This window comes from Lissotriton helveticus, chromosome 1_1 (genome assembly GCF_964261635.1).
Source record: "Lissotriton helveticus chromosome 1_1, aLisHel1.1, whole genome shotgun sequence".
NCBI classification, from domain to species: Eukaryota; Metazoa; Chordata; class Amphibia; order Caudata; family Salamandridae; genus Lissotriton; species Lissotriton helveticus.
The window spans coordinates 292,004,575-292,028,666 of NC_136057.1; the positions used below are offsets into that span (position 1 = coordinate 292,004,575).

Genomic DNA, 24,092 nt, shown 5'->3' on the forward strand with positions numbered 1-24,092 from the left:
TCTCTGCGTTCTGAAACTGATGGAGTGCGGCATTACTAATTTTGGCTGAACACCGTGCTCCACCAGTTTCTAGTACATATGCCTCATAGAGTCTTCACATATGCCTATATTTGAATTTGTACTTTATTACTAGGTTACAGGCCTATAGGTTTTAAGCATGCTTGCCTACAACAATTTTACATCAAACATACTTCATATTTAACGTAAAGTCTGCAAATTGTTATTTTAATTAATCAAATTTGCATTAGCAGATGTAGAGATAATTTTCCACCTATTGAAAAAGCAGGCCAGACATATTGCCAAACTAGTACATGTACGTGTCATTACCGCTTCTACTGTGGTAGACGCGATTCAATTGATAATTGTCTTTTCATTTTGTTTGTTAATCTAGTCTCCTCCTGAAAAAGTGAGATATGCTGTGATGGCGGCCATTGATGCAGGATATCGCCACTTTGATAGTGCCTACTCCTATAAGAATGAACATGAAGTTGGGGAAGGAATACGTCAGAAAATACAGCAGGGTGTTGTTAAACGAGAAGATTTGTTTGTTGTCAGCAAGGTACTGTTCTGATGGAGATGCTGGTACTACTGAGGGCAAGTTACACATCTGTGCATAAAGTTAATTAAAACATTTTTGTAGTTTGGGATTACATGAGGGGTGGTAATCCATATTTAAAATTATTCTTGACAAATGTATATCCTGCTTTTTGGCATTGCACACTATAATGAATCTCCCAAAGAACCCAGGGAGGATTTACGAAAGCATTTGTTAGTATTAGAAGTAGTAAAATGTCCAACTCCGTATTACTAAAAGTGTGAAGTTGCCATAGTGCCTTTTACTTGTTCTAAATGTATACGAATATTACACAAATATTCCAATGTTATTTCTATTTTGGTTTTCGTTGCTTTGGAGCTAACTCGCAAAGGTATGTTATGTTACATAAAAGAGTATTACAGGAGTACTACTTTACATACTCAGATAAACTATACAAATAGGCCCCAAAATACTGTCATCTAAATATGTTCCAGAATGGTGTTCAGTGTAGTTTCCCTCAGAGAAGGAATCTGTCTTACTTAAACTTTTGTTGAAAACTGCTTATATTAAAGTTCCCTCAACATATAAATCTGGATTGCAATTATGGAATAAATTAGTTGGATTATTCCTATTAACCCCAGATATTTCAAACCTCAAGTCCATCAAATAGAATAAACCCAATCCAGAGTGACTTCTGGCAGGAGGTATTTATGTAAAAATTTACACAAATTGGGATTCTGTGTATGTGTTTGTGTGTGTCATATCTACCCGATATACCCAGTACATTGTATTGATATCCATAAATGAACCTTTCTGTATTTATATTATTGTCCTAAGTGCACACACATCTGTATTCATCTGGTTTGTGGGCAGGGATGGAGTTCTGTTTTCTTAGCATGTTATACTTGCCAACCCTACCGATGTAGGCAGTAGGCTTCTGCTTATCGTGCAGCACTTAAGCCTACTCATTTGCCATGCTAGATCAGGCCTTGGCAAATGCGGTCCCTCCGTGAAAACATCAAGACAATGATCCAGGGCAGTTAACATACTTTATCAGAAAGCACTAATAGTGAAAGGATTAAAAGAGGTAATAATAATAATAATAATAATAATCATTATTTGGATATAAAAGAAGATATCCTTAAAAGCATTTTACAGTAATTCCCACCAGTCAGTAAGTTATTAAAAGAAAACACAAACATTTTTAAGACCACATTTTAACAGCAATTCATCAATGAGAATCCTTCGAATCGTTTTGCTCAGTTTCTGTTGCCTATTAGAGATTAAAACGTTGTGTGACGACAACAAGAACACATAACATTAGGACAAAAGGAATTTGATGAGATGACAATTAACGACATACAACTTGTAAAAACCGCCCAAATTCAGGAAATTGCTACTAGTTGTGCAAAAATGCAGTCCAAATAAAGTAGGGCGCTAGTCAGTGACAACAATTATGATAAAATGCAACCGATTATATACAATTTTTAAAACTTAGAAGTAGGATACTGTTTGTATTAGACAGCTAAACAGAGTAGAGCAGAGTTTGCTGGACCTTCCGGTTTTATCATAAAACTGCGGTATGCGTGCTGTATGTAGATTGTAAAGGCAATGTTTAGAGCTGTATGTTCAGGGCTCAAAGATGTAATAATTGCCTGTCTGCAGGTCCGAACACCCAGCCTATTCCATTCTGCTTTGAGTTTGCGTCTGCGTTGGGTCAAGAGGGCGGGACATAAGCAGACCAAGTGCTCCAGTGTTTCGGCTGTCTTACCACACCCTCTGCACGTTAAATCTTCCGTGGTGCGCCGCCAAGGGGGCAGATTCTTTAAGAATTCTGATGGCCAGAAAACTGCGTTTTAAATGCAGTGCATAAATACAAGAAAGGTAGACAGCAGGGGATATCCGCCCATATGAGTTCATAACTGACCATGCATGACTGCGTTTGGAGAGATGCGCTTTATCAGTAATGAGGGAGCTCATTCTGACGCCTTTTTTAATACAGGTTTTAAATACGGTCGTGCTGGGGTTAAAAGAGGTAATTATCTTGTTGACTGTGCTGACAGATCCAAAAATTCCAACTTCACAGTGAAAGTTGTAGGGCACAGAGGACACCACCACTTTGACTACAGACCTTCCTTCCTCTCTTCAGACCACAGGTATAGCTGCCAAGCTTTTCGTTGGCTTATGCCTGATATTTCATGATTGTAGAATTATGTGTGACATTTCTAGGTCATGCGTGTGGCACTTTATCACAAGCCTAACAGTTACATCGATATTGCGAGATACATTTAAGAAAACCTCTTTTCTGTAATGAAGAAGCCTAGAAATAGCTTCAAATCAATATTAATTCACCAATTGTGACTAGGCAATGTGATCAACATCCTTTGTTTTGCTCGCATGACCGCTTGGAAACCTTACAGATTGCATAGATAACTATTAAAATAGGAGTATATAGGAGTTGCTCTCCTCTTAAATTTTGGAACTACCCAGAGTTCTTCGCTTCTTCTTTTGCAAAGCTTGAAGGGGTATTGTTTTGACTTACACTGGGTGCTTCCTTGTGTCTGAACAAAGCTATACCTTTCTGAGGAGCACTAATGAGAGCAAAGTAGGTGCCTGGGGTTGTTTTTATGCGTTCCAGGCTGGCTTGGATTGTATTGTACCAATTGAAAGCTGTAATACTCTGCCTGGAGTAGTAAAAGGTTTTAGTCATTTTACAGCTTAGAATGGATAGCACTTTGCTAATCCTATGCTTAAAGAGTTTGCTGTATAAATAGCAAAAGCCTTTGTCCCTTTCTAGCTTGGCATCAATGAGTGTTTTTTTTGGATTTTAACGTCCCGTCCTGCCGTGAGAAAGGCCCTGCCGTGAACGGACCAGTGCTGATGCCAGGAGGCATGTGGCACAAAATGGACAGGTGGAAGGCCAAATTCAGCAGTTAAGTGCAGTGGATTGTTCAGGACACTGTCATCATACCCCACTTGGGATTTATATCGCATAATTGAACAGCGCGGCCCTAACTCACTGAGTAGGAAGGTAAAGCACTACAAGAAACAGCAGACTTTGCGGCTGGTAACACGCCCACTGGGGCGGGTTTTAGACAACATCAGGTGCTCCAGGAATTTGTGCCAAGCATGTGAGCGATTTCCAGCCCATAAAGAAGTGCATCTTAGCACGAAACGCGTCAGGCTTTTGAACAAGTTGATGAATTGCCTTGCCATCTTAACTGTTGCTGTCTTCAATAAAGCGCCAAAATTCATCCTCCTTTGTGTGGCCTTTCTCGAGGGGACAACTCTCTGTGTTTATATATATATATCCACCAAAAAAGCTCCATATTATGAGTATCCAAGCCCAGGAGGGCAGGGCAGTGTCACGGACATGGAGCGCCCCGTCATTACAAGTAGTATTCAAGCGCTTTTATTCAGTGCAAGGCACACACAGATTAAAAAGAACCCAACACGTTTCTGCTTCTTAAAGCCTTGATCTTGGGTGAAAGTCTCTTTTCATTGATTGGCCACATGTCAATTTGTAAACCGTAGCTCCAACCTCTTTTAGAGTGAACAAATTCAAACAGCAGTGTTCACTTTCATTTAAAGGGGAAAGCCGTTCTATTGCCTCTCACTTCAATTACCAGGAATCATTGTGGTTTCAACACGTTTTTTAAGAGATGACAATGACATTTTCTCTCACTTTCAATTCCAATAACATAGTAGTCTTTTAGTTTGTCTGTTTGATGTGCAGTTTTCACTAATTAACCTGCAATTTATCATGGACTTCCTGTGCAGCGTTTTCAACAATTGCATACAGCAATTTGAAAAGCCTCCGTCTCGCTTTCCCTTTCCTACACCCCACACGATTTTCATTCAGGGAAGAAATCCTGTCTTTCATCTCTGGAAATCAGGTGGGCCTGGCTCGTAGCTCTATTTCAATCCACCAAAAAAACTCCATATTACGAGTATCCAAGCCCAGGAGGGTGGGTCAGTGTCCCGGACATGGAGCGCCCCGTCATTACATTCATCAACAACCTCCCACGTTCAGGTAAGGCTCACCGACACCTGCTGCAAGTAGTATTCAAGCGCTTTTATTCAGTGCAAGGCACACACAGATTAAAAAGAACCCAACACGTTTCTGCTTCTTAAAGCCTTGATCACCTGTTAAAGAGGGAAAGAACAGCATCGTTAATTCGTGCTTCTTTAGTCCTTGGCCTCTTTCAATGAAATTGTTCTGCACTTCAGTGATTTGTGAAGTCCGCTGCTGCACTTGGACCCCAGACAGCCTATTGAACACATACCAGATGGTAACACATTCAGTGGCCACCCTTCCATTAGGGCAGAGGAGCGTTGCTCCTGCCCGCTGCTTGCGCCACAAAAGGTGAAAAATAAAATAGTAATAATTTTGAATTTAATACCATTTTATTTTTCCCTTTCCCTAGCCTGAGCTCTGTTTGGGGGCGGGGCCACTGCTGCTCACTGGCAGCAGGGGAGTGGTGCTCACTCCACCAGTTTACACTGCACATGTCCCTTTGGCATTGTGAGGGCCAGCCTGACATGCTCAATGTAAATCTCTCCACCCAACTGTCCAAGATCGTTAGGTGGAGAGCAGCTGACGAATTAGAGTGGAGAACTACTGCAGCCTACGCACCTGGCCAGCATTGAGAGACTGAAGCCGGAGGACTGGAGGTGAGCCAGTACATGCATTGGGTGAGTACATTTTTATTTTTTTATACTTAACCCACTGATGCACTGCACTGTGAGACTGGCACTGCCTTCAGCCTCAACTCCAGAGCTCTCAGTCGTTATTCGTTCTAACCTCTGTTTATACCAAGCCATGACTGAGTGCTTTGGCATTGACCAGGCATAGCTGCTCAATGGTTGCCTCACCTGATATTTAGGGTGTCGTCCACCACTGCATACATTGTTATGTTATGTTGCATTGGGCACTATTCACCCGTGAGGGTTTTCAGGCACATTACAATTACTGTTCTCATGGGCTAGCATTGATCTGTAGGAATGTGTCGTTTTCTAACCTGGCAGAGGCCTGGAGTGGACATGTGAACCTCATTCTTCCAGTAACCCAACTATGTTCTCTTTTAGCTATGGTGCACGTTCCATGAGAAGTCGATGGTGAAGGTTGGATGTCAGAAAACTCTGGATGCGCTGAAGTTTGATTATCTTGATATGTACCTGATCCACTGGCCGGTGGGGTTCAAGGTGCATTTTTATGTCATAGATACTCTATGTCACTTATTGTGCAAAGCATAAACATAACAAAGTTATCCTAAATACATCACATTGCTGTTGTACTTTGCATGTGGTCACCGATCATGCTTTTCCTTTAGAAAGAGTGCAACGGTGTGGACCTAGTGCCCAAAAAGGTTCTTGAGTGAGATGTTTTTATTTTCCTTTGGCAGGCTGGTGACACGATGTTCCCACTTGATGAAAATGGGCATGCAATCAGGAGCAACACTAACATTCTGGAGACTTGGGAGGTAGGATTGGGTAGGCTGTGCTGCTCCAGGAGTCCCACTATCAGTGAAGGATGAATTTTGGATGTCTATAGTGATCCAAAGTGAGACTGCTCCTTTTGATGCTGTTTGTGACCTTATGAATATTTTTTGATTATGACCTCTACCTATGTTTGATGTAACAATAGAATGCACACTTTGGTGATGATGTCACTTTAAGACATTTAAGAATGTTTGGAATCCCAAAAAGTTATGGTTGGAAATATTCCCAATGAACAATAAATTTTGCCATTTTTTGTAATCAATCTATAGCACTCAATAGTGAGCTCTTAGCTTTTGCTTATCGCAAGCAGTTTGGTTCTTCCTCAGTCATGATGGGCACCTCACAAATGCACCCTTTGAAAAAAGAGGGTTTCAGTTTTTATTCAGAATTTGCATGTTTAAAACTGTGCTCCAAGTAGATTCTACTCTTGTGCAATATGCAATCATGTTGTTTTTCTTGTGTGGTGAGGTTTGGGGCTTACAGATCTGAGGTAGTGTGGTTTCTGGGCTACAGCAGATATTTTGGGGTGGGGGAACTGTAGGTGTATATTCTGGAATTATTTGTAAATACTCTGTGCTATGTATAGTTGTGTATCGTTTGTGCTACATGGGAGCATGGGATTATGTCTTGCCTGGGGACTCTTGGTATTTGTTACTGGGGTATTTTTCCAAACTACATGGATACATATATGTATTGTAGATAGAAGTCTTTTGTACTGGTTGTGTTATTGCATTACAGTTGGATTGTGGGTTGCATTGTGGTTGGACTGTGGGTTGCATTTCTTAATCTAAGGGGTTCTGAATATTTTGCTCTGTATAGGGCTGTGGGCAGACTGTCATCTGTGGTCTTGCTGCATTTCTGCAGTATGCTGTGGTTTGTGGATACTTACATCTCATCTGACCTCTTGAAGGGCATGGAAGAGTTGATGGATGCAGGTATGGTGAAGGCCATTGGAATTTCCAACTTCAACCACACTCAGATTGAAAACATCTTAAACAAGCCAGGACTAAAATTTAAGCCAGCAATGAATCAGGTAAAACTTTCTTCAAAGCTGCATATGGTGGAGATGAGTCAATGATTATTAGCATCTCAATCACCTAAACACAGATAAAATCAGGTTACAAAAATAACTTTTACAACACTATAGCCAACTATTTTTGATAACAATACTTCCAGTCCAAATCACAACAGATGGAAGGTGCACTTGGTGAATGGTAATAATACTAGCTCCCTTTCTTAACACTGATAGGGCTCCTAATGTTGTGATCCAGTCAGTCATGGTGATTCAGATTCAGTGTGCTATAGCCAGGAACAGAGGGAAAGCCATGACTGAGGTCACAGGTAGTGACTATGAAACCACTAACGGCAGTGCAGGGCTTACCCACTCTTGTCCAAGAGGCAGGAAGCCTGGAGCGGATGACGGACCAGACGTGCAAGAATTCAGGCTAACGTTTGCCAATGTCCTGATATTGCTGCTCTGCCTATCCGTGTGAGACTCAAATTGTAAATGGATATCAAGCCAGATTGACTTTGCTGCTTTCTTTACCCATCGTTTTCCGTGAATATATTTCAATGGGGCCACACATTAATGTAAACTGTGTGGTAGGCACTTTTCTTCCAGTTCCACTGCCAGCCATATTGGTACCTGAATCTATCTAAATATATTTATATCAAGTTCTGCATGTTTCCATGTTTATATAGTCCGAAATCACTGAAGCAGCCATCTCACAGAAAATTGCCAGTTAGTACACCATTTAGATGAGAATTTGTTTAGCAGATTTAGTAATTACAAATCCTGTTTCTCCACCAGTGGATTATCATTGATGAGGCCGATTCACAGAACTAATCTGAGATAAAATCCTACACTTACTACTTTTTGTTTTCACAGAAGTCATTTAGTAGTAGTAAAGTTAGGACTCCTAACTTTACTGCTACTAAATGCCTTCTGTGAATACCAAAAGTAGTAAGTTTAGGATTTTATCTGAGTTTAGTAGTAGTAAAGTTAGGAGCCCTAACTTTACTACTATTAAATGCCTTCTGTGAATACCAACATTAGTACATTTAGCATTTTATCTCAGATTAGTTCTGTGAATCTGCCCTGATGTTCCTAAACTCTAGGGCTCAGATTTGGGGCCCACCCAGGAGGGCGGGGGTGGGAGAAACCGACCACAGACACAGTATTTTTTTTTTTTTTTTAAATTTCTTTTTATTGTTGCATCCGAAGTATCACATGCGAAAAAAATTAGCACACGGTAGAGCGTCAACATTCCGCTCAGGCCGTCAGTCATGCAACTTTTCTTTGGTGTTGGATGTCATATCCATCATTAGAACACTTTGCTTTTGAACTAGTAACATAAGCAAAACAGAAGTAACCCCAGTAGTCCCCAAAAACAAAACAGCAGCCCACCAGCCCCCCACCCCTCCTCCCTCACCTGAGCCCCTCCCTACTGTGCTATAGAGCTCTCGTCATTCTCATAGACCTGATCTAAGCATTAGAGGAGACAGAGATTGAGCATGAACCCCCGGCATGCACATTGTCCCGCCCAGGGTCTCCCTGACCTCTTATTGCCTGTCTGCAATACCTCAGTCTAGGCCGTGGTACTGTCTCCACTTAGCCCATATCCTCCGAAATTTTTTGGGGCAGCCCCTGGCTTTGTAGGTCACCCTCTCCGCCGCCATGTACAGGTCTAGCCCTCTCCTCCATTCCTCTAAATCTGGGGATTCGGGTGCCCCCCAATGTCTTGCGATGTCCCTTTTCGCCACCACGAAAGCCAGTACCAGAAAGATAACCAAGGGGCGGGTTAGGTCTACTTCCGTTGTCACGCCTAGCAGCGCCAATCTAGGGTCGCGCGGTATGGCCACCCCCAGTACCTCCTCCAGTTCCAGGAACACACCTTCCCAGTATCCTTGAATGACTTCGCAGCCCCAGAGTGTATGGAAAAAGTCGCCCTTTTGCCGACGACACCTAAGGCATGTTGTGTCAGGTACCCTACCCATTTTAAAAAGTCTCCCCCTGTCAAAGTAGGCTCTGTGGAGGACCTTAAATTGTATGAGACGGAGTCTGGACTTAATCGCCACCTCGCGAGGGTGCATAAGGGCGAGCTCCCAATCCAAATCCTCCATGTCTCCCACGTCCGCCTCCCACTTGTTTCGTAGACCCTGCAGGTCCCCTAGGATATTGTTGGTCAGAGTTTTATACGTTAGGGATACTGCTCCTCCTTGTATGTGTTCCTGTAGCAACCTGCCCTCTAATGGTGTGTATTCTGGGATGTCAGCAAGTGTGATATTTTGTGCCCTCCAGGCGTGCTTCAATTGAACATATTTGTAGTACTGGGTGTTGAGCAGGCTAAATTCATCCTTGAGCGCCTGGAAGGTTTTCAATTCCCCCCTTGCTATCAGGTCTCCCAGTGCGGAAATGCCGATGTCGTCCCACCTTCTAAAGCCTTTCAGCTTATTAAGTTCGCCTAGCCATTTACAGCACCACAGTGGCGTCTGTCGAGTGGGTCTCTTGTCCCAGCCCATAGTCTTTGTCGCTCTATGCCATGCCGTTATCGTAATCCTGGTGGCAGGTAGGAACTGCTGCCCCACCGTCTCCCCATAGAGGTAATGCAGCACGGTCTTATTTGACCATTTAGATCTCTCTAGTGCATATGTAGGGTGATCGGCTGCCGCATGTAGCCACTCGTTAATCGGGGCGAGGTGTTCCGCCCAGTAATACGCCTCTAGGTTGGGAAGCGAAATCCCCCCGCTATATTGGTGTCGCTGTAGTGTTGAGAGCGCCACCCTCGGCTGTTTCCCCAGCCACAGGAAGGCACGCAGGTCTGCGTGGATTTTATTCAGGGTCTTAGCCGGTAGAGGATAATATTCGTTCTGAAGCGCATAGAGAAATTTGGGTAAGAGGACCATTTTGTACAGTGCGGCGCGGCCTAATAGGGTGAGTGGGAGCTGTCTCCATCTGTCCATCTCCGTCACTGCGTCAACCATTATTCGGGCTATGTTGTTAGTGAAAGATCGTCCCCTATCTAACGTGATGAATATTCCCAGGTATTGAAAGCCGTCAGTCGTGTGGATAAGTTGCTCTGGCAGGCACTCCCGTCGCCCTTTACCTTGTGGATCATATAGGACCGATTTGTGCCAGTTGATCTTGTGGCCCGCCCGCGCCCCGAAGTCATCTAGCTCTCTGAACAGTGCTGGAATTGTCTTGTCTGGGTCTGTCACATATAATAGTATGTCGTCGGCATACAGAGATATTTTCTCCTGCGTTGCGTCCGATTCTCCCCACCTGAAACCCCTAATTTCCCTATTCTGTCTAATCCGTATCGCCAAGATTTCAATCGTAAGGGTAAAAAGAAGGGGGGACAGCGGGCACCCCTGGCGTGTCCCTCTTCCAATTGGAAATTCACGGGACAACCATCCATTGACCCGCACTCGCGCTCTCGGGTTTGAATATAGGAGCTGGACCCATTTCAAGTATTTGGGTCCGAACCCAAACCGCTGGAGGGTCTCCATCAGGAAAGGCCAGTGGACTGCGTCAAAGGCCTTCTCCGCATCCAGTGAGAGGAACCAGTGGGGTTCACTTTTCTCACGGACTTCCTGTAGCCAATTATGAGTGCGGCGGAGATTCAATTTGGTCGCCCTGTCCGGAAGAAAACCGGACTGATCCATGTGTACCAGCTCTGTTATCGCATTTCTCAGACGCCTAGCTAGGATCGTGGCCAGAATTTTCGTCTCGATATTGAGGAGGGAGATTGGGCGGTAGGAGGCACAGTCGTCCCTGGGCTTTCCCGCTTTGTAAATTGGGACGATAGTGGCTGTGGCCAGATCCGGCGGGAGACTCCCTGCCCGGTACGCATCCGTGAATAAGGCCTTCATGTGTCGCTGCAGCAAATCCGCCGTCCGTTAAAAAAATTCCCCCGGGAAACCATTGGGCCCCGGCGTTTTCCCCGGTTTCAACGTTGTTACGGCTTCCGATATTTCCTCTAGAGTCAAGTCCGCCTCCAGGGCTACACTGGCCTCTGTGGACAGAGTCGGCATCTCCATAGCACACATATAGCGTTGGGCGTCCTCTCTGTTTCCCAGGTCCCTGGGCCTATAAAAGTCTTCATAATAAGTCGCAAAGGCATCTGCTATGGCCTCATCTGTGTTCACCCGTATATTCCCTGGTAACGTGATCTGATCCACCCATCTTGTTGCTCGTTCTTTCCTACTCAACCAGGCTAAAAGCTTGCCGGACTTGTCGCCCACATCATATAATCTGTGTAGTGTTGCTAGTGCCTGAGTGCGCGCCTCGTCCGTGACTAGTTCCCTGTAGTGTCTCTGTGTGTCTAGCAGTTTCCTGAGGAGCGTCTCTTCCTTCTGTCGGTGGTATCCTGTTTCTAAATGCAAGACGGTCGCTTCTGCCGTCGCTATCTCGCCCTGCCGCGCCCGCCTAGCATCTCCTAGCCTACTCTGGATACGGTCTCTCAGGACTGGTTTCATTGCTTCCCAAAGGGTAACACCGGAATTAACTGATCCCTCATTTTCGGCCATGTAGACCCGTAAATCTGCTCGCACGCCCCGGAGTATTTCCGGTGTTTGGATGTCCCATGCCGCTAGTCGCCATGCCGCCTGCCTCTCCCCTCTCTCTCTCCCCAGCCGGACATAGAGCGGGGAGTGATCTGATATCCCTCTCGCCTTATACTCCGCCAAATCTCTCACTGAGACCTCCTGCCTGGATACGAAGACATAATCTAACCTAGAGAAGACTTTGTGTGCTCCCGAGTAGAATGAATATGCCTCGTGCGTAGGGTGAAGCCACCTCCATACATCAGTGAGGCCTATGGTGGTCATTTGCCGCGCTAGGGCTGTAGTGGATCCTACTGTGTGGGTTGACCCTGATCTGTCCCGTGACGTGCACATAACATCGTTAAAGTCCCCCCCACTACCTGTATCGTGTCGGCCGTGTCCAGTAGTATGTTCGCCACTGCCTTCAGAGTGCGCGCCTGTAACTTGGGTGGGGCATATACTGATATTATCGTGTATCGACGTCTCCTCCACATCCCCTGGACTCCCGCATATGTGCCCTGTGGGTCCAGCCAAGTGTGTGTGACCGTGAATGGCGTTGTTTTGTTTATGAGAATCGCGACTCCTCGAGAGTCCGATGTGTATCCTGCATGTGCTAGGACAGTGTACCGTCCTCGCGCAATAAAGGCGCATTGATTCCCTCTAAGGTGCGTTTCCTGGAGAAGGATAATGTCAGGCGCCAGTCGTTTGAGGTAAGCAGTCACTAAACCCCTCTTAATTTTGGATCCCAGGCCGTTTACATTCCAAGTCAGCACCGTGACCCCTTTGCCACCAACGTGTGAAGTATCTAATGTACCTGCCATTGTGTGTTACAGCGCCCTCCCCATGTGGGGCCTCTGAGTAAGGATGGCATCAAGTGTGGGCTGGCATGCCTCTGCTGCTTCTCAACTGACTCCCCCCTCCCCCTCGTAACCCCCTGAAACCCCAACATGTGGTGAAATTGAAACCAACTCCCCCCCGCACCCCCCTCCCCACCTCCCCCCCCTTCCAGTTGCATCCCAACCTGGGACCAAACTATCCATGGGAGAAGGCCTGTCGCCCTCCCACATATCCCTACCCTCATTAAACAGTAACCAGTGTTAAAAACTCAAAACAGTAGGGGGGTGTGTGTCAACTTGCTTGCTCCTGCTCGGCGAGCCGCTCTCCTCCCTGATCCCCTCGCTGCACTGTTCACGAATGTGAGTCTTGCGTGTCCATGGATTGCCCCTGTTCTGAGGAGTCCTGCTCCAGTTGCTGGATTTCTTTGGCCAGTGGGTGTATCGAATCACCCAACATCTCGTCCCCTTCTCCTCCGGACGCGCGGCCCTCCGATTCCTCCATGTCCTCTCCTTCCGAGCGGGTACCGTTCCTCAGGCAGCTGAACCTCGAGCCTGGTACGGAATCACCGCCCGGTGATGCCGATCTGCCTCCTCTTCTGCCCTCTACGCCTCTCGTTCTGTATGGTGTTGCCGGTGTCTTCTGCTGCGACTTCCGCGCTCTTTGCTGCTGTGGTTTCGACATCTCCCGGAGCGGCCCCGTTCGTATCGACCTGTCCCGCGCCACCTGACCTGCTGCCTCTCTGCTGTTCAGGATAGGGCGCTCCTCGAGCCACTGCCATGCGTCGTCCGGGTGCGTAAAGAAGACGGATTTATCTTTGTAGATCACCTTGAGTTTGGCGGGGAAGAGGAGCATGTACGTAATGTTCAAGGACCTTAGCTTTGCCTTTACCGAGTCAAACGAGCGGCGCTGTTTTGAGACTTCCTGGCTGTAGTCCGGAAAGATCATAATGGTAGCATTCTCCATGCGGATTTCCCCCATTTTCCTGGCTTCTCGTAAGATCAAGTCTCTGTCGGCAAAGTTCAAGAAGCGCGCTATAACTGGTCTCGGTCTTGCCCCCTCCGGTGGTTTGGCCAGCAGGGCCCTGTGCGCCCGTTCAATTATGAAGCACGGGGAGAACTGCACTGTCGGAAAAGTGGTCGTCAGCCAGGAGTGCAGGAAGGCGGACATGTTCTTCCCCTCGATTCCTTCTCTAAAGCCTACAAAGCGAAGGTTGTTGCGCCTTGACCTATTTTCGGCGTCGTCCACCTTCCACAGCAGTTGACGGTGTGAGGCCTGCAGTTCCGCCATGTCCTTCTTGAGTGTGGTGATCGATTCATCGTTGTCGGTCAATCTGGATTCTGTTGCAGTCACCCTTTCCGTCAGGTTACGAAAATCTTGCCGCAGTAGCGTCACCTCGGACCCTACCTCTCCAATCTTCATCTCCAGGGCTGTTCGTGATGCCTGTATGTCCGTCCTGGACGCCTGGATGGCCTCCAGTAGCATGGCCGTGTCGTTTCGTGTGCCAGGCGGCGTGGAGTGCTGTTCCGCCATCTGTCGCGGTGTCGCAAAGCCGTCCATGGGGCCCTGCTTCGTGGTCCTGGTCGCCGGGTTCCCTTTCCCCATGGTCACTCGGTTCGCGGGCCAGAGGTCCCCTCCGCCGGTCACCCCCCTCCGCTGCGTTGAGGGGTCCAGTCGTGTGCTTTCACCGGTGTAGCAGTGTTGGGCACCTCCGCCCGCTATGCCTCGTTTGCGACCTCTCAGGCACCTCTTTCCGTCTCGCCCCTTAGCACCTCCAGGTGGTATGTTTCCAGAGCACCGTTATGCCCCTCAACAGTCTAACAGGTCAGATGGTAGCTGTGGCTTTCACCCCCTGCGGGTCACCTCGCTCCCAGCGAATTATGGCCGTAGGCTATGTCTCCCTCGCCGATGTCTATTTCTCCCTGTTGCTCCCCAGCGCAGCCGCCACGCTGGAAAAGGCAGGCTCCGCCCCCTAGCTCGTCCCGTGTGTTGCGGGTTCAGCCCTCACCTCCTCTGACTCGGCCTCACCTCCCCAGATCCGGACCAACTCGCCGACGGCCCCCGGTCTCACCCTGGCATGGGGAAGGCGGCAGGAGGACACCGCTGTTACCGTCTGCCCCGGACACCGCCGGCCGCCATCTTGGTAAAGGCGGCCGGTCGTTCGGGATCGCCGCAGTCTACCTCTGTCCCCACGGCAGCTGCCGTCCGGATCTGATTCGCGGCCAGGCGGGTTGCAGAGCCGTCGTCAGCTGGGCCGGGCTCCGTAGGGTCCCAGGCGGCTCCCTAGGGTCTCGGCGAAGCGCTGAGCATCGCGGTCGCCATCTTGGCCGCTGGAGGGTTCTCTGGAGCGGGCGGTCCGCACGATTCTCCCGGTGGAAGTTGCACCTCGCCGCCTTTGTGACACTTCTGGCAGATGCCCAGGCTGCTGTTCCTTTAGGTCGGTGCCGTTAGTGGAGCACTGGGGATATGGAAAGTCGGATTATGCGCGGCTCGGCCAGGAGCACCGGCAAGGCACGTCTAGTCAGCCATGCTGCTGGCCACGCCCCCCCCACAGACACAGTATTAAGGTGTGACAAAGGCCGCTTTATTTGAAGCAGGTGCACCCCAAATAACAGAACCTTGGCCTGTGCCGAACAAAACTAAACCTCACTAAATATAAGGTACCTGACCGACCCCCCCCTCCCCTAAATGATTTCCCCCCATTGTCAACATAATCACAATATAACCACAACATCCCACCTGCAACATGCCTCCTTACCGAAATAAACATCCCTTGACCTCTGCAATCCCCACCCCTTGTCAAACAAACCCAGGCCTCCTACCCTTAGCCCTTTTTCTCTAGGAAAAGTGCCAACCTCTTGTATTGCACACCTGCACCTGTTCCAGCGACACGAGAACCCCTCAAAATCTGATCCCTAATGCACCGGCTCCCAAGAAAACCACTCTGAGCCAACCCCCCTTACCCTTGAACCAGAAAAAGCCCAGAACCTCCCCCAGACATAGAATACTAGTATCTGTCCCCAGGGAAAAAAACACCCCAAACTATAAAAACACCAGGGAGGGTGGGAGGGCAAAAAACATGCGACCAGGGCCCCCTCCGGCTGCTGTGTCATCGCCACCGAAATGGTGGTCAGTGACACAAGATGGCCGCTAAAATAGCCCCTCAGCCCAACCAGCCCAAGCCCCAGCCCAAAGCAGCCCAACTAACCCGCCGCCAGCCCAAGCAGCCCAAATTCCCCTGTGCCCAGTGGTACTCCATTCCCCCCCCTCCCTCCAGGCCCCAAAGACCCCCGGGGGTGATGTTGAAAGTTGGGCTGAGACCGTCAACATTATCGGCGCCCTCTTGCTCTCCTTAACCTTTTTGTGCGCGTAAAACAGCCGCCATTTTGAACACCATGGTTTCCCTGCTCTCGCCGAGAGCCAGCGCGCCTCTCTCCCCCTCCTAGCTTCGCCGGCATCCCCCGCATACTGACAACCCCCCTGCCTGCACCTGCCGCGAATCATAAAACCCCTCTTCAGCGCTGCTCTGCCCCGGGCCCTCGTCCTGTTCTCAGCGCAACACCTCCCCTCTTCCCATTTATGATCCCCGGCCCTTTGATGCAAACCCCCTTTTTCCCGTGTGCCCGTTCGTCCTCCTCGTTCCCAAGCCGACACCCAGCTCTGCCGATACTGTTCCTTGCCCCTCCCCGTACAATAGAAAGTTTCCCCCCAGCAAGGGATCCCCGGGTTGATCAAAGCCCCCCGCCCTACGAGATCCGATCGAACCCCACACACTCCGTGAATCGGCGGAATATCCAGCTGCGCGATGATCACCACCTGTTGTGAACGGGGCAGGGACTTCCACTGTAACCTTGCGTGGGAACGGGTTGGGAAGGGGGGATTCTGAGGATGTCTTTCCGTACATCAAAGTACCGACGAGAATGTGTTACGTGCAATAAAGAGATAAACTTGTGTATAAGAGGCCAGGCCTCAGGGATGCAGTGAGAGCACCTCAGAACGATACCTTCTGTCCGTTTCGTTGTGTTCTCCTCCGGAGAGAATAAAAATCTTGTTTCCTGCCTTCCAGTCTCCAGCGCCTGCCTCTTCAATAGTTTAACTTCTTTATGGGTTCAAGAGGCGACACCGCCGGGCAATACTTAAGGATCGTATATTCTGGTTGGTAGTGCCACCCTTTTTTTCAACAATTGGCGTCCCAAGCGTGGGGCCCATCAGCGACCCATGGATCCAGTGGGAGAGGTCCTGACGACAAAGTGAACGACTGCAACGATCGGGAACGCGTCTGTCCGATAGACCCTCGTCTGACAGCCGATCATCCGAACTTCACTGGTTCCGAACAGACCTCTCTCGGGTGATCTACGGTCCTGACTGGGAACCATAAGGAGTGCCGCGAGGATAACGGAGAAGAGAGGACGATCGGGCGCTGGATTCGGAAGACAAGAAACTGTCCATGCGGTCCGGGTAAGGTCGTGTAATCACGACAAGTTGCGAAATGATTGCTTGATTGCTTGATTGTTTAAAAATACTAGTATTGCTCTTTTTATTTATTTGGAGATTCACTGTCTGCAAACGGAGAAACAACGGGCTCTCTCTTTGCAAGCAGTGGAGGATAGGTAGGGCAGCAGCCGTGCTTGTTTTTTTTCTCCCCCACTCAATAATTACTTGAAACTGAACTGTTGTTCGCAAAACTATTGTTTCCTGGAGATTCCCTGTCTGCAAACAGGGAAGAGACCACCCTTTTTGCAGACAGTGAAAAGGGTAGGTAACGCAGATCTTTGCGGACCTACTCATTCTCCCCATTGTTATTTATTGGTCTTTTGTTATTTTGATCCATGAGGTATTCACTGCCTGCAAACAACGTAGAATAGAAATATTCTGTCCAGTCTTTGCACCTAGTGATAAGATAGGCAGTGCTGACTTTTTAGTCCCTCGTTACGAGCCGTCATGTCTGTCTTCTCCCCACTGATTAGTAGCCTGTTTAGCCCGGACCGCTTATTAGAGATGGACCATCCAGCCCCACTGGAAGGCACCCCTAATAAGGACATGTTCATGAAGCATGGATTGACCGCCATAGCCTATAGTAAACTATGGCATAAATATACGAAAAAGGGTCAAGAAAGTCAGTGGCCCCTGATAGGATCCTTCGATGATGATAAAATAAAAACGCTAGAAACTGCCCTGGGTAAAAACAAGACAACACCCACTATGCTTGACAGTTTCGGCATGTGGCGAAAAGAAACTGAACAACGTAAAAAGAAAACTGAGAGTAGGCTGGAAAAAGAGCTGCGAAAAGCAGCCCACCTAGCTGCCCAGAACTTAGAAAAAGAGATAAAGGAAAGAGAGAAAGCTAAACAGAAACTAGAAATGGAAACGCCAAGCCAGTGTCCGGTTAGAACTCCCTCCATGCTCTACCCTGATTTACCCTCGAAACAACGAGCCAATGAGGACCTGCTGTTAGGTCCTCCTATCATCTACATGCCCCCTCCATATGCCCCTTCTCAACCCTTGGCGCAGCACGCGCCACCCCCAGGTACAAACGAAGGTACCGCCACAGCGTCGGCCCCAATGGCCTCTGTGCCAGCCGAACCCCTTGTATTAAAACCCGCATCAACAACAACGTTAGACGACCATGAGACTCGAGGGGCTGGCCCTGCAAGAACAAACAGACTAGACAAAGATGAGCGAGCGGGGATCGACAAAATAGCAAGCACACTGGTAGAAAGGAAGGATGATGAAGAGTACATCACAGATATGTTCAGCTCGTATACAGGGAGTCACAGACGACATTTTACCGTACGACTGTGTTATCATGTCTTGAATGCATACGAGGACCGATATCGAGACAAAGGTCCCGAGAGCCTAAGGACTCTGTACCGGAAGGTCGATATCGGGGATGAGGGCGAGTGTGATGTGTCGGACCTCCTTACGCGTACGCTTGAGGTTTTCCGCCACCTCACTGAACGAAAGCCGGGAGCTAAATCCGCAACCTCCGTAGTGACCGAACCACCAACCGAGCAATCTAACACCATGATGCCGATACGAGAGGCTTCCCCTTACTGGGTTCCTCCTCGGGGTACAGGGACTCACGATGATGCAAACAACCAAGATGCGAAGGGAAGGGTAGTGTACAACTGGGTCTACCAGCCATGGGACCGGCAAGAGATACTGACATTCCGGAAATCTCTACCCGACCTACGTAAAAACCCCACTGCCTTCTATACTGAATTGGGTACAGCCCTGGGCTCAACGATTATGACCCTGGCTGACATCGACTTGTTCTTCGGGTTATGTCTACCAGCTGATGTGTGGAAGCAAATCCGGAAAGTCGACCACCTTGAGCTGTTTGGACATACCTGGTCACAACTCAATGACCTGGATAAACAACGGGGACCAGGACAAAAGCCTTTGAAATCCATTCTAGACCTTCCAGATAAAATCGTAGAGAAATTAAAAACCCTAATCCCAGAAAAGAAAGTGGACTGGTCGATAGTAACAGCCTGTCGCCAAAAACCCCAGGAGGATGTATCGGAATACTTCTCCCGGTTTGAAACGGTGTTCTCCGATTACAGCGGCCAGGACATGACCACTGCAACCGGACACCATCTGTTTGTCCAGAATTATGTTAAGGGCCTATCATCGGAAATCTCCCAGAAACTACAGGCCAGCGAGAGTAGTTGGGCAGCCTCCAAACCTACAGCGATTCTCCAAATGGCCCAATATTATGAGCATCAGAAAAATGAAAACGATAGGGCGACAGAGAAAAAGAAGAAGGACTTAAAAGAGAGGGTGATGATTGCCAAACTGCAAGGGGTGACTATAGGACGAGACCAATACCGGGGAAACTACCAGACAAACGTCCCTAAGACTACATTTCCCCAGGACCGCACTCTGACTTCCTACAGTGGACGCACAGACCTTAGAGAAAACCAGTGCGCTTTCTGCAAAGGGACTGGCCATTGGAAATCCCAGTGCCCAGTTCTTCTGGAAATGATCAGAAACAAAGACCCCAGGGATGTAGCAAACGGACCGAGACCTAAGGGACAACAACGAGGGCCCCCAAATGACGCGACTAACGACAGATCAAGCAGACCAAATACGTTCGATCGACCCAGGCAGAACCAATATCAACAATCTGACTATGACGACACTCACACCTTCGCATAGGACAGCCAAGGGCGAGGGAGGGATCCAGTCGAGCTCTATGTTGACCAGCAGGGCCCTTATGTCACTGCTAAGGTCCTGGGTACCAAGTCTCCATTTCTGGTAGACACTGGCGCAACACGTAGTGCGTTATCTAAACGACTGATTCCAAGGGCACCCTTGTCTGGCTCACTCATAACATCGACAGGTTTCGATGGAACGCCCTCCACCAACCCTTTGTCTGCCCCGATTCTCTTTGACGTAGAAAACAACACCACCGACACCACGTTCTTGCTTTCCTCCAATAGCCCTGACGCCATTATGGGACTTGACTTACTGAAACACTTCCGAGCGACGATCAGGTGTTCTCAAGATGGAGTTCGAGTGTTTCTTTACGACAACCCCGTTCTGCTTAGACATTGCTCTCCCCGACACATGTTTTCCATCACCGACGTTGACGCGTCCCTGCTTGACACTCTACCTCCGTATCTGTGGGCCAAAGCGGATTCGGACGTAGGGCGTATGTTAATTGACCCAGTGCACATTACTGTCCGACCAGACGCAACACTCCCAAAACTCCCACAATATCGGATATCGCCAGAGGGCGAGAAGGCATTGGTAATGATTATCCAGTCACTGATAGACGCAGGAGTGGTAGAGGAAGTAGTTAGCAACGTTTGCAACAGCCCTATCTTGCCCATTATCAAGAAGCAGGGAGAGGGAGATGAGAAAGCATACCGTTTTATCATCGACCTCCGAGAGATCAACAAAGTGGTGGTACCCCAGTACCCTGTGGTCTCAGACATCACCACCATCCTGACTTTGATTCCATCCACTGCCACCACCTTTTCCGTCATCGACCTCAAGAACGCATTCTTCTCCATCCCCATCCACCCAGACAGCCGATATCTCTTCGGCTTTACCCTAAAAGCCCGCTCATATAGGTTTTGCCGAGCGCCTCAAGGCTACACGGAAAGCCCTAGCATTTACAGCCAGGCCCTCAAAAGACAACTAGACCAAGTCCAGTTACCCGACGGAGTGGTGTTGGTACAATATGTCGATGACATCCTTTTGGCAGCCGACACCACCCCTCTAGCGGTTACCGCCACCATTCAACTCTTGCACTTCCTTGCGGAAAATGGCCACAAGGTCTCCAAGAAGAAGTTGCAATTCTGCCTACCCCAGGTCACTTACCTAGGCCACCTTTTGTCCAAAGATGGAAGAAAACTCACCCCTGATCGAATCCAAACCATTCTAGATACCCCTGTCCCTAAGACCCAGAAGCAGGTTCGCTCCCTATTAGGCCTCACCTCCTTCTGCCGACAATGGTTACCAAACTTCAGCCTCGTTGTAAAACCACTGCTTTCTCTGCTAAACAAAGACGTCCCTTTCCCACTCCCTTGGACCCCTGAGTGTCAAACTTCCTTCACAGAACTGCGAGATGCCCTTTGCTCAGCCCCTGTCCTAGGTACCCCTGATTACAAAAAGCCCTTCTCCCTTTACACTCACGAAAGGGAGGGGTGCGCTTTATCTGTCCTGACCCAGGCCATCGGCCCTAAGCAACGACCGTGCGCTTACTTCTCTGCCACTCTTGACCCTGTCGCCAGAGCCTTGCCTGCCTGCCTTCGAGCTGTAGCTGCTGCTGCAATCTCTATCCGACAGAGTGAGGGGATTGTACTCTCGAATTCCCTCACGGTACTGGTACCCCATGCAGTCGACACCCTCCTGAACCAAACCAAGACGCAACATCTGACGAGTGCACGACTGACTGGATACGAACTGACCTTGCTTGCCCCCCATATCACCCTGAAAAGATGCACCACACTGAACCCAGCAACTCTGTTACCCTTGCCAGAGAACGATCCCAATGTGCACCCCGTACATGACTGCGTGACTCTTACGGACGAACAGACCAGGAGTAGGGTCGATCTCAGAGACACGGCTTTCCCTGACCCCGACGGGGAGCTGTGGGTGGACGGTTCTTGCATCAAACTCTCCGATGGTACCACTTCCGCTGCCTATGCAGTCACCACGGCTCGAACTGTAGTAGAAACAGCCCGCATCACCCAGCGATCTGCCCAGGCAGCGGAACTGATTGCTTTGACGCGAGCCTGCATCCTGGCAACAGGAACCACAGCGAACATTTACACCGACAGCCAGTATGCCTTCGGGGTGGTTCACCATTTTGGGCTCCTCTGGAGGGAGAGAGGATTCTTGACCTCACACGGCACACCCATTTTGCACGGGGATTTAGTCTCCGCCTTAATCGAAGCTGTCCTCCTCCCCAACAAACTTGCCGTTATCAAATGCCAGGCACACAAGAAAGTGACAGACATTATTGGACAGGGAAATGCACTAGCCGACATCACCGCCCGAACGACAGCTGAAAATAGAATGACAACACGTATGTACGTGACCAGGTCACAAGCAGAAAACTGGACTGACGCCAAGGACACAATTAGAGACATACAAACGGCTAGCACACAACACGAATTGACTGAATGGACACGGGTGGGATTGAAAGACAATGAAGGCTGCTGGCGGACAAAAGACACGAACAGATGGTTGCTACCTGATTCATACTTGATTCCCATATTAACCATGGCACACTCCCCTGCCCACATAGGATCAGCCCCCATGATCGAACTTGTCTCCAGGGTTTGGCACAATGACAAGATCCCAGATTCCGCCAAACGCCTGGTCCAACAATGCTTAATATGCCTGCAACACAACCCCGGGAAAGGAACTGTAGTACCCCGGGGGGGATTTGGGGTCCCAAACCACCCATTTGAAGTCCTGCAGATGGACTACATCCAGCTAGACAGATGCCAAGGCTTGAAATATGTGCTCGTCGTGGTGTGCGCATTTAGCAAGTGGGTGGAAGCATATCCAACCCGTGACAACACCGCTATGGCCACTGCAAAGGTTCTGTTAAAGGAGTTTTTCCCCCGTTATGGCCTCTGTCGTGTTTTATGGAGTGATAATGGCCCCCACTTCGTAGCCAAAGTTATCCAGCTCATCCTAAATGGGCTGGGTATTAAACAGAAATTCCACGCAGTCTTCCACCCTCAATCTGCTGGGCTTGTCGAACGACACAATGCCACACTAAAGCTTAAACTGGCCAAAATAGTGGCTACCACGGGCCTGAAATGGCCAGACGCCCTCCCATTGGCATTGCTATCGATGCGCTCTACCCCCACCCGACATCACTTAACCCCTTATGAAGTTGTCTTCGGTCGACCCATGAGCGTCTGGTCTGCCCCGAAACCAACTTCCATTCATGACGTTCCGGACGTCCTAATGTCTGATTATCTGTACAAATTGACTGAAACTTTGTCTGTCCTTCATCAGCAGGTGCAGCAGGCCATCCCCGATGCTTCCAGGGGTCCGGGTCACGCCATCCAGCCGGGGGACTTCGTGCTGATCCGAAATTTTCAGCGATCAAAGAGTTTGGAACCCCGGTGGACGGGCCCCTGGCAAGTGCTGATCACCACTCGGACCGCACTTCGAGTGGAGGGGAAGAAACACTGGCTGCACGCTCATCACTGCAAAAACGTCTCTCCAGCCCTGGCCACGACAGACACCGTCAACACCCAAGAAGAGCTCCTGAACCAGGACCGACCATCGTTGAACTGCTATCCTGATACTGAGACACTTGAACTTTCAAAACATCCTGACCCCACTGTGCCATCTCGAGAAGGGTATTTCCTGCGTCGAAAGGAGGGAGCTTCGGCTAAGTAGGCCACGGACTAGGTTAAAGGATCTCAGAACGGTGACCCAAACTACCAAGGGTTACCTGGAGAGAAGCTAAAACTAAGTCTGTGGTCCTGCCCACTACCGAGCACCTTGAAAACGAAGATGATGGAAGCGCCAGATAAGAAGATGATGGAAGCGCCAAACAAGAAGCCGACGGGGACAGCAGGAAATACCCACTACAGAAATCCGAGAACAGACAGACTCCATAGCTCAAAGACAATTGCACTCTTCATCACAATCCTCTTCTGTTTTCTCCTCATGACCACGCTCTGGATTTTGGAAGAACATGCACCTGCTCACGAAACATTCCTAACCACTGCTCAGCCTACCACCATGAAGGACCATTATCTAATTTCGCTCTCTCCTCAACTAAGAGAGAGGCGAAAGGAGTTTTGGAACAACTCTTTCGTGCAGCTACTTCACCAGCACAATCTTGCCACCAATACCACCAACTGCTGGATCTGTGGGTTGCTACGCCATGCCACTGGACATTCAATACCATTCATCCCTTCACCCTTCTCTGTCCACGGCTCCTGCCTTGCTTGGCTGATCCTCCTGCAAGAAAGCTATACGGGCAATGCCACCTCCAGCAGAACTGCAGCACATTCTTCTCACGGGGCCGGGCGAAACAAGACAAAGACACACTTCTGCCCGCTGACCCCCAGCGACTCGATCCAAATGGACATCCCGGCTAAAGAACGAATCGAAATGCAGGTGTTCAACAATCCAACCAGACCCACCTTCTCCTATCTGCGGAAACGAACGGCTGCCACTCTGACTGTGG

At 48.9% G+C, this 24,092-nt stretch overlaps 1 protein-coding gene across 1 annotated transcript in view; it reads left to right on the forward strand.

Moving 5' to 3' along the window:
- The first annotated feature begins 414 nt into the window (after nt 1–414).
- Nucleotides 415–24,092, forward strand: part of LOC144797766 (aldo-keto reductase family 1 member B1-like) — a 207,643-nt gene continuing 183,965 nt past the window's right edge. The window contains exons 1-3 of the mRNA XM_078668557.1: nt 415–559; nt 5,624–5,740; nt 5,941–6,018. Coding sequence (XP_078524683.1) covers nt 422–559; nt 5,624–5,740; nt 5,941–6,018 — 333 coding nt within the window. The 5' untranslated portion in view covers nt 415–421. The remainder of the gene's footprint in view (nt 560–5,623; nt 5,741–5,940; nt 6,019–24,092) is intronic.